A 10707-nucleotide genomic window follows, 5' to 3' on the forward strand; every position below is an offset into this window, starting at 1 on the left:
TTAAAAATTTTAGTTGTAAATTATTCTGCGATCATGTTATAATTATTTGTCTCAAAAATATAAACTAATAAGAATAAATATATTATTTTTAACTTTATATATTAGAAAAAAATGAATTTAATTTCAGTAGCAAGTCTAAGATTTTTTAATTAATTAATTAAGTGAATAATTTTTAAATATTATTAAATGCATTCAATAAATTTAGAGTCATAACATATAATTCTAGTAAGTAATTTGGATTGATTTAGTGATAGTTTATTAGTTTGTTTAAGTAAGTGTAGAAAATTTGAATATTAATAACAAAATAAATTTTTAAATAGAGTTTAGATTCACAAAAAATTAATATATAATTTATCGAATTAAGAAATATAGTAAAAAAACAAAAAATATATAACTCTAATAATGAGATAATTTTAGTAGAGGTACATGCTATGGTAGCTGGTAGAAAGAAAAGATGATAAAAGGATGAAGATTTTATAATTATTTGATAAATAATTAATAACTATCACATAAAATATATCATTTTACTTTTATTTTTTTTAAATAGAGTAAATATTTCTCTTCATTCTATGCATGCAGAAGTCTCTTTATCATAGAATTGGCCTTTAATAAATGCTCAACTTACTCTCTAAAGTTTTACATTTGAAACAAGCTGGTCTCTAATTTTTTTTAACAAAGTTAGTACCCAAAATATTTTTTTAATGAATCATGTTAGTTTCGACGAGCATTTCAATTTTACTTCCATTAGCGTAATATATAACATGGACCATTATGTGAAAAAAAAGGTGATAGCATATGTGTTTAGTAAATTAAATTAAAAATAATTTTTAATAAATATAAATAATAACAAATATATTTAGTAAAATAATTTTTAAAATTTAAAAATATTATAATAGATATTATCTGTATGAACAAATACATAAACTTTTTAATTTACTAAACGTAAACGAGGTGTTTATGTTGAAAATCGCAAACACATCTTCAATAAACTTTACCAAACCAAATCAAATTTATGTGTATATAAATATTCACGGAGAGAAAAAAAGGGATAAAAAAACAAATACAATATCATCCGCAAGGAATTCTCTCTATTAAAAGAGCAAAATGATATCATTTTGTTTTATTTAGATGTTATTTTTCAATTAACAAAGTTAATTGAAAAATTCGCAAAGACTAATGTAATTAAAAAAAATATATATCGAATAACAAAATTGTTTAAAACAACATTTAGAGACGAACTTAATTTAAATATGAAATTTCAAAAAATAATTTCAACATTTACTCTAAGATGATTGGTGAGCTAATAAACTTTAAATAAAAAGTGGAGAGGAGAGAAAGCTGAACATGATTTTCAGATTGTTTCCTTCTCAAGAAATGGGCCTTTTATTACTGGAAAAGAACCATTTGCTTTTCTCTATCATCACACGTTGTCATAGACATTAGAGACATGAGAATGGAAATTAAAGTTCTTTCATAAGAGAAGTAGAAACACCAGAATTTAAATTTGTCGAATGTTCCATCACAGTGCATGTCAAACCACGCGTGCATGTGATTTCAATAATTCTATTTGAACTTCTCAACCTCCTTTTCTAAATCCAAATTTGAGAAACTAATATGGATATATAGATGCAACTCATAATGATCGGTGTAAGTACTAAGTTAGGAACAAGCCCCCCCCCTTCTGGCTAATTTTTTTTGTTATGAAAGTAAAATGATCAGTGTAAGTACTAAGTTAGGAACAAGCCCCCCTTCTGGCTAATTTTTTTTGTTATGGAAGTAGAAGTAGTAATATACATTAATAATATTGTAATTTTTGGTATTTTTTAAAATTGTGGAAGTACATAAATTGGAGAATCCGATTTCTGTACCTAAATTTTTTTTTTTTAAAACACAAATCAGACCGTCCAATTTCTGTACCTCTACAAATCGGACGGTCCGATTTGTGTACCTCTAGAAATCGAATGGTCCAATTTCTGTACCTCTAATAAATCGGACGGTCCAATTTCTACTTTTCTAGTTAAATAATTCTACATTTGAGTATAACACCCCAACAATCCACATTTTAAAAAAACACCACTACCACTCCAATATTAAAAATAAAAAATTCCCCTCTTCTCTCTTCTTTCTCCTATCTTTTTTAAATGATTTAATAATGCTTTACATGCAAAATGAATAAATAATTATTTAATAAATAAAAAAATAAATTCTAAGTAGCTAAATAAATAATAGTTGAATTAGATAAATAACTATAAATAAAATAAAATGTATTTCAATAAAAAATTTTGAATCAAATATAAATAATAAATGTATGTATAACAAAAAATGAAGTATTTTTAATAACCTATACTATAATACTAAATAATGTATAAATAACAAATAATAATATGGAATGTGCAAAAATATAGACTAGCAGTTAATATATATTTTAAAAATAATTTATAAAAATAAAACAGTAGTTATTTAAATTTTATTATTTTATTATCATTTTGAATTATATAACTTTTTTATAAATATAACATAATTAAGTTCTTTTCTATTATTATTATTTTTACAAAACGTGCAGGTTCGAAATGTGTATGTGTACACTTTATTATTCTTTTTTTTTTCTTGTCAAAGATATAATTCTTTCGTAGAAAAAAGGAATTACAGGAGTACATCACTAAAAGGATCATAAAAATACAACAGAATGTGATCCTTCAAAGAAACATTAAAAATTTCAATGAGATAATAATCTTAAATATGGGAGAGGAGAAAATACTAAGAAGAAAATAAAAACTAAAATACACTCAAAATATTATAATGCAATACATTTCAATTGATTAATCAAAAGCGGTTATCAAATTTGAAATCATATTGAAGAAATTTGTGAAGAAGAAAAGGATAAAATTGGTATTTTTTGTTATACTTCAATTTGGTATATATTTTAGTATTAAATAAACTATATAAAACACTTGATTTATTTCTATTTTCATCCTTTACCCTAAGGAAAAGTTATCTCACATATATGGAAGGTGTGAGAGGCAGGGATAAGTGGAAGTCGTGAGCTACTTAGTTCTATGTCTCAATCAATTACATTTTTAATTTCTAATCATAATCAACCTTTAATCTAGCCCCACTTGACTGTAGTATATACATATTTCCATCGTTTAATTATTAATATAGAACTTTATAGTATCGTAGTGGTGATCATTTGTGGTATAAAATACCCTTAATAATAACCACCAACAACGTAACCAATATGGATTCTCACAAAGGAAAACAGTCTCCTACAGGCCATAGCACATATGAAATTCTTAAATATTATTCTTATTACATGATAAGACTTTTTTCACTTAATAAATATAGAAACATATTAGGAGACCAAAACCTTTTTTTTATCAATATTAGCTAATATCTTAGTCAAATATCTTATTTTTATACGACTAAGAGGATTTAAGATTTATGATTTAGTGTTTAAAATTTAGTATTTAGAGTATAAAGTGCTGGCTAGCTAAGTATTAACCAAAAGTTAATAATTTTTATTAGTTATATAGTATTGCTGCTAAATATATTAAAAATGTATATGATAGCCTACAAAGTTCTCTATTAACGAAAATGGTTCAATTAAGAGAATAATCAAAATTAACAATAAACAGCCAACAAAAGATTGTATATTTAAAATGTATAAATCTAAAATTATGTTTGGGAATATTTATCTAATAAATGGCTCAAAGTAAAATTTATTATATTTTATTAGAAAACAAATATTATGTATATACTAAAAATTAAATATTGAATATTTATTTATATATACATATGTTATTTTACACATTTTTAATGTATATTTTACATTTTAATATATAATTTATGTGAGTTATTTATGTGGTCGTTATTTTTATTTTTCTTTACGTATACGTAAAATAGTTGATTAGAAAAATATCTAATTGATATGATGATAAGGTGATTTAATTATATATTGGAGTTATCTTTTACTTAGGAAACATTAAGTGAAATGTTAGGATCTAACACTTTTATCCAAATTTATTCTACTGAGTATTGAACCGAAATGGAGTAGCGAATATATAGCACCTATGTTGCAACATAGCATCAATCCGTTGTAGTCTAGTTGGTCAGGATATTCGGCTCTCACCCGAAAGACCCGGGTTCAAGTCCCGGCAACGGAAGTTTTTACTTTTAAAAAATAATTATACACATTGGAGGGCTACCTGCTATTATTGATCAACACCAGTAATCCAGAACCATCACAATCTATTAATTTCTCCATACATTTACTAAACTACGAGCCATGTTTTATTACCATAAAATTGTCATTGCTTAATTCCAATATAAATTACAAGTACCATTTTCTTTTTCCTTTTCTCCATATACATCATCATGATGCTGTGTCCCAGCAAAGCCAAGTTGATGATGATGATGATGATGATACTGCTGATATGGAAGCCTGAGTCCATGCATGCATGCCTGCCAGCCATTGCCACATCACTGCTCCATGCTCACTCACTTCGTCACGGCTCGAATGTCCCATTTGAGTGCTCCTCACCTGCAAAATTGGAGGTTCCATTTGGCAACCGGTTCATGCTGTTATTGCTAGAGTGATTTGAATATGGTGAGTATGTAGAAACAGGACCGCCTCGGGAGTACCGGTTGTTCTGCGCGGCAGCGGCCGTGCTGCTTCTTGTTACTTTGAGACGAGCCTTCCTACCCTGAGGTGGAGCAGAGAAGAAGCATTTTTCATGATACGAAATAGAGACAAACAAAGAAAGACCAATGTACTTCTCACTAACAACTAATCGTATATTATCTTTCATCTCATTTTGAAGAAGATATAACAAGTGTTGAACAGTCTTGATAATAGAGGACTATACATAATTAGTGTTCAACTATGTAATTATCATGTTTTAAATTCACCTTTTTTCAAAACCAAAAAAAGTTCTAAGAGATAAAATAATCACCTTCCCCATGCACTTCTCCAAATGAGGGGCGAACCTTCCGGCCATGATAGATCGGCCGCAATTCATGCATTCGAATATTTCACTTGCCACGGAAGGATGACTTTGTCCGAATATGTCAACCACATACTTGCCATTTGCTTCATTACTATTGCTAGGATCGGCAACCCTTACCCTAGCTTGTGCAGACAACTTCAATTCTTCATCTTCTTCTTCCAAATTAGAATCAAGGCCCAACCTTGCTACTCTGTGACACTCTGATGCTACATCGACTATAATGGAATCAAGGAGATCCGCGAAGAAATGAGATGAGAGCTGCAAAATGAAAGAAGCATGAAAAAGTATAAGTGGAGAAAAATGTATTATTTGATAAATCTTAATGTTTCAATTCCCTGACACAACTAAATTACTTTAGAACATGCATATGGGAGACAACCCACAACAAGAAGAAATGATACTATCATGGAAATTCATGGCCTGACTGGTTTCTGTTTTCAGGATTTTGTGAAGGAAGAAAAAAATGAAAACAGGAGTTATTGCTTAATGCTTATCATCTAACGTCAGTGTTTATGTCATGTTGCTCAACTAAGATAACAAAAAATGGAATGAAAAGTGGCATTCACGATTTTCTCCATCTTTATTCTAAAAGAAAAATATGCAACAGATTCAAAGGTTTGCTGTTCAAGATTATTAGCTTTTACACTAGAAGCATCACTGAATCTTTCACCAAAAAGAATAACAAAATAATGCTACCATTAGATATAAAATGTTTAAAACCACATTAACACCGCCAAGATTTAGATTTCAATCTTTGGAGTCTAGATAAAAAGTCAAGATAGATAATCCATCTAATTGAAGTTCAAAGTATTGAATTGCATATAAAATCCATGGATGTAAAATGTCACAACGGTATGCAAAATTGATTCTGCAGATGATGCGAGGATAAGCAATTCAATACATTAGGAAAATATTAAAACATCTTCAGCATTGTAAACAGAAGATTAAACACACTGGATCAAGAACAATAATAACCCACAACTCGATCAATTCACAGTTTTTCTTGATTTATTAGGTTACCATTCTCATAGCAAGACAAATACCCTGTGAATTCTGAACACAGAATATTTCTCTTCATTATGGATCCTAACAATCTTTACAGCAGTTATTGTGAAGAGGAAAGAAATAACAAAATCATCCATATATTATCGATTTAACATACAATGAAAAACAAAATGAGAGCAGTCCCAGAACTTAGCTCAAAGTTGCTTCCTAAATCTAAAGTGAGCACATAAACGTGCACAAGCATGATTTCAAATAAGAGTTGATTGGAGTGTGAAATGTGCCAGGAGAATTAATTGCAAACGTAAGAAATGTTTGCTCCATAACTGAAAAAACTCACCTGGGAATGTGACGACAAGTTTTCCTCGTTAGGAGCTGACATGAGTCTTCACCAAGTCCTAATAAATACCAATACGAATGAAAGCCGGTAAAAACCACAACACCCGGAAGTTATAAACAAGACAACTGCGAAGCAAACAAAAAGAAATGCCAAGCAGGGACAGTAATTATATTTTTATCACCTGCATCTACAGTAAAGTTCAAAATTGGTTTTACCTGTCAAAATATACTAAAAGTTAAAGAATCTCAATATATGCCAAGATTGTATATGCTTAAGATGCTATGATACAGCCACAAACAACACATTGATATAAATTTTATCATGTGAAGAGGACAGGATTGTTTAAGTTTAAACAAGGAGTCACACTAGGTTTAAACTGATCAAATTGTATTGATCTAATCATCAAAGCATAATCAATTGCAAAAACAGAAAATATAGCTTCACCATTTGTCTCAAGTTTCAGCTGTGTTCTCTATACGCTATCTTTCCCTTTTTTACTGTTAAGTTATGATCACAATCTATCAATTTCAAGTTCCATAAGAAGAATCATTCAGGAGTCTAACCCTACCTAAAGCCAGTTCATGGTCCCTATTGCTTGCCGATTTAACCAAGCGAACGAAGCTCCAAAGGGGACTATTCTCATTATGCCAAAGGTTAAGATTGTTATTTGTGATCGTCACTTCAACATATTTTACAGCTATGAAAAGAATGAACAACTTAATCATTCAGAACCTATACATCAATTATCACAAAGAAGCCATATTCTATAATATTTTTTCATATACATAGTTTCAGTACACTTGCAAAGGAGACATAAATATCGAATCCCTCAATTTTTCATTTTGAGCTTCAGATTAGCAAGTTACTTACTCCACAGTAGTAATTATCAATATCAAACTATTATTCTATAAATCTATTATAAAGACAAATTTCTCTTCCAATGGCAAAAGAATAAACCACATATTCTCACATATATTGCAGTCTCTCTGATCCACCAGTTCAACATTACATATGCAAAAACCACAAAAACAAAGCAATGAAAAATATAAACAGATTCCAATTACCACAAAATCACCACTTGAGCCAAAATTACATTAGTAAATAACCAAATTGAAGCAAAACTGATCATTAAACATTAACAATAACAAAAGAAAATTAGTAAATTACCCCGAACCAAAGGACAAACAGGCACCTAGCAATGGCCAAAAAGGTAACCAAATTTCAAGAATAATCAACTATCCAATGAATTATCAAGAATTTCAATATAATTAAATGAAATGGTTAAGAAAACTGGAAATAGTATAGAAACCAGAAAGCATAAAAACAATTAAAGGAAAGAAAACATGAACATTATTGATGAAAAAAATTGGTGTAAGTGTCTAAGATAGAGTAAAGTTCGAACCTTTTATGACACAGTGTGCGTGAGAGAGAGAGATCAGAGGGAGATCGTCAAAAGGAGAAGAGGGTGTAGCTGCGATTCGTGGATTGGTGCTGTGGTGTGCGAATCCCCTGAATCCCCGTAGAGGGTAGAATTTGCAAAATGGGGGAATTCTGGGGTTAAAATACAATTTACGGCTTAAATTTTCTTTTTTTTTTAAAAAAAAAAATTTAGATAGCATTTGAAAGAGAAATTGATATGGAAAGATAAATACTGAATTACATCTGGTGTAAAGTGTATAAAAATAAATTATGCTTTAATATTTTATTTAGTTAGAGTAATGAGATGAGGGATTAAAAGAAAAATAGATGTAAAGTTGGAGAAGTGAGAATGGTGAAAAGGGTAAAATGAAAATTTAAAAGCGATAAATATATTTTTGAAAATAAATTAAATATTATTAAAATTTTAGTCTCTATTTTTAATAATTTTAGTCTCTTTTGTTTTTACTTTGTGCAAATATTAAAAGAATTGAAATTAAATCTTAGAACTGAAATTTTAGTTATAATCTCTCATCATCAAACATAATACTAAATTTTAGTTAATCTCTCAATTTTAAATTCAATTTCTAAAAATAAACACTATTTTATACTTGAATTTCAACAACAGTAACAAATTCATTTTCATTTCCACGTATAAAGCAGATTTATAAGTGTGTTTGATCACGATAATATTATATTAGCAAAAATAGTTATATTACTATATAAATAATTATTTAAAAAAATAAATGTATTAAATAATTATATAAATTATTTTACGCTACAGTGTATTAGAATTAAACTGTTTATTTAATTAGATTTCGTTAATCAAAAATATATATGTATTAGTATAATTAATTATTTTAAGTATACATACAAATTAACTACTAAATCAGCTGCTTGTGTAGAATATACATAAAAATATAAAATATATTTTAAAAATTAGTTAACAATATATGTATTTATATATGTTCTTATATGGTAATAACTCTCAAGTATATTTCGTTTTAGAGAAATCGAACTTGTTTCTTCATTTTCGGAGCATTTATATTTCGGCAAAAACGAAGAACATGGAGAATAAATACTTGCAAAACATACAATGATGTTCAAGTAAGTATGAGAAGTATATTAGATCAAATAAAATAATTTAAAACTTAAAATTTATCCTTATTTAAAAATAAAAGATAAATTATATAGAGATTAAATTATAAATAATATTAATGTTATGACCATTTGATAATTATGTTAGTTATGATGGTCATTGTAGAATTAAAGCAAATAAAACTAAATTATTAATCATTATGTATAACAAAAACTAAATTATTCTCATCATGTGTAACGGATCAAATGAAATTATAGCTCATTTTGAGTAAAAGACCAATACACAATTAGATGACGACAGATTTGGTTACTGTTTTGTAGTGTTTATGTAACATTTTTTTCGCTTCAACATCATATCATGATTCATGTTTGTAGATATTAAAGCATATTGTGTCATTCTTGTTATCTTGTATCACAATTCATAACCTTTGCAAATTCAACTCTACTCTACTGCCAGATCAGCACTGACCCTGAAATTTCAAAATTAGCCCTGAAAATTTTATTTTTGTACATTAATCCCTAAACATCACACATGTTAATAATCCTGCAGAAAGTAAAAAACAGAACACTATTTCTAATAATCCATTGAAGTTAATGCATAATGTTTAATTATACATCAAACAGAGGATCATGGTCTCATATTGCAAGTGCAACATTGTTGAAGTAGTAGTTGAGTCAATTTGTAATGGAGTTAGTTGTATGTTTAGTTGTTTACTAAAATATAGTTAACTAATAAACTGTAATTTAGGTGTAGCTGAGTCAGCAAATTAGTTAGTTAGTTAGTTTTGCTTAGTCAGCAAGTTTGTTTAGTTTGTTAGGTTAGTTACAAGGTGCGAAGATATTTATTTGATAGTTAGAACAATGATAGTATAAATAATTAGCTTAGTAATTAAATCATTTTTATAATTCATCATTCTATGAATCATACTGAAATTCTCTCACAGTCATCATTTTCTCTGCACTCTCTATCACGAATCACCACATTTTTGGATTTAATAATAGTTTGTTTTCATTTTTTTTCCCTTTCCTCTCCTCTGTTTCAAATAATGTGTCGGTGACTACCGAGTCCAGAAATGCTGCGTTTTTTTGGGTTCTCGTATATATTGAAAAAGACAGGTGAAACAAGAGTATTGTTTTCATTTTCTCTGTTTCTTCTCTACAAAATTTTATGAAAAATAAGAGCTCCAATAATAAAAGAAATATTTATCCTAAAAAATTAATATAATAAAAGAAAATTCGAACATGTGATTGATTGTAGGTATCTTTAGTGGTCCTTGCTTATCTCAGTTGTTTGGCAGTTTTGGTAAAACGATAGATAGCGTTTATGTTTGTTTTGTTTTATTTTAATTTATCTTTTCTTTTTTCTTTTTTTTTTCCCTTGCTATGGTATTGCAACGCTTTCCGTAATTTGAAATCAAAATAAGGGTTTAATTTTCATGAATTGATTAAACAAAACATTTTTAAGTGATCTAATTATGTTCTTTTTTAATGTGATAATACACAGTTGAATATATGTGTGTAAAATAACTAAGACCAATTCTTACTATTTTAACATTTGTCCTCATTTAGGAATTAAATTATCAAACATTATTATTAAAACACTATAATGTCTTTTTATATTAAAAAACCCTTGTTATTTAATAAAAAAATTATTTTATTTGTTTTTAATATCTCTCTTTAAGCGTACAATTACAATTTTTTTGTTGACAAAGAAAATGGATAAATGTAATCTTAACACATAAAATACGTAGTATATGATAGATGAATCTATCTATATATTATAGGAGAGTAGTGGCTGATTGTTCAATCGACAAGTGGTGCGCTGAGTGATTGACACGTGGACAA

The 10707-nt window shown here is 28.0% G+C and overlaps 1 protein-coding gene and 1 non-coding gene across 5 annotated transcripts; one reads left to right on the plus strand and one right to left on the minus strand.

Annotated features, from left to right (window-relative positions):
* Positions 1–4090: 4090 nt before the first annotated feature.
* Positions 4091–4163, plus strand: TRNAE-CUC (transfer RNA glutamic acid (anticodon CUC)). The gene has a single exon. It is a non-coding gene; the product is annotated as a tRNA-Glu (tRNA).
* Positions 4164–4228: 65 nt separating this feature from the next.
* On the minus strand, positions 4229–7895 carry LOC107489762 (SAGA-associated factor 11). 4 transcript variants are annotated; one of them, XM_016110745.3, is made up of 5 exons: positions 7751–7886; positions 6530–6563; positions 6349–6406; positions 4953–5264; positions 4229–4703 (listed from the first exon to the last, which is right to left on the minus strand). In XM_016110745.3, the coding sequence occupies exons 3-5, from the start codon at positions 6388–6390 to the stop codon at positions 4506–4508; spliced, it is 552 nt and encodes a 183-aa protein (XP_015966231.1). In that variant the 5' UTR covers positions 6391–6406; positions 6530–6563; positions 7751–7886; the 3' UTR covers positions 4229–4505. The 4 variants fall into 4 exon arrangements, with proteins under 4 accessions (XP_015966231.1, XP_015966288.1, XP_052112271.1 ...); XM_016110802.3 differs by lacking the exon at positions 6530–6563 and having other exon boundaries at positions 7751–7895; XM_052256311.1 differs by lacking the exons at positions 6530–6563; positions 7751–7886 and adding an exon at positions 7516–7714.
* Positions 7896–10707: the final 2812 nt, after the last annotated feature.

Source organism: Arachis duranensis, chromosome 1, assembly GCF_000817695.3.
Source record: "Arachis duranensis cultivar V14167 chromosome 1, aradu.V14167.gnm2.J7QH, whole genome shotgun sequence".
NCBI lineage: Eukaryota > Viridiplantae > Streptophyta > Magnoliopsida > Fabales > Fabaceae > Arachis > Arachis duranensis.

Bases quoted from the DNA above. Each gene is read 5' to 3' on its own strand.
- LOC107489762 (XM_016110802.3), bottom strand. From the start codon at position 6,390: ATGTCAGCTCCTAACGAGGAAAACTTGTCGTCACATTCCCAG. The intron at 5,265-6,348 runs GTGAGTTTTTTC...TTCATTTTGCAG, and splicing joins ACTTGTCGTCACATTCCCAG to CTCTCATCTCATTTCTTCGC. The intron at 4,704-4,952 runs GTGATTATTTTA...GCTCCACCTCAG, and splicing joins TGGAGAAGTGCATGGGGAAG to GGTAGGAAGGCTCGTCTCAA.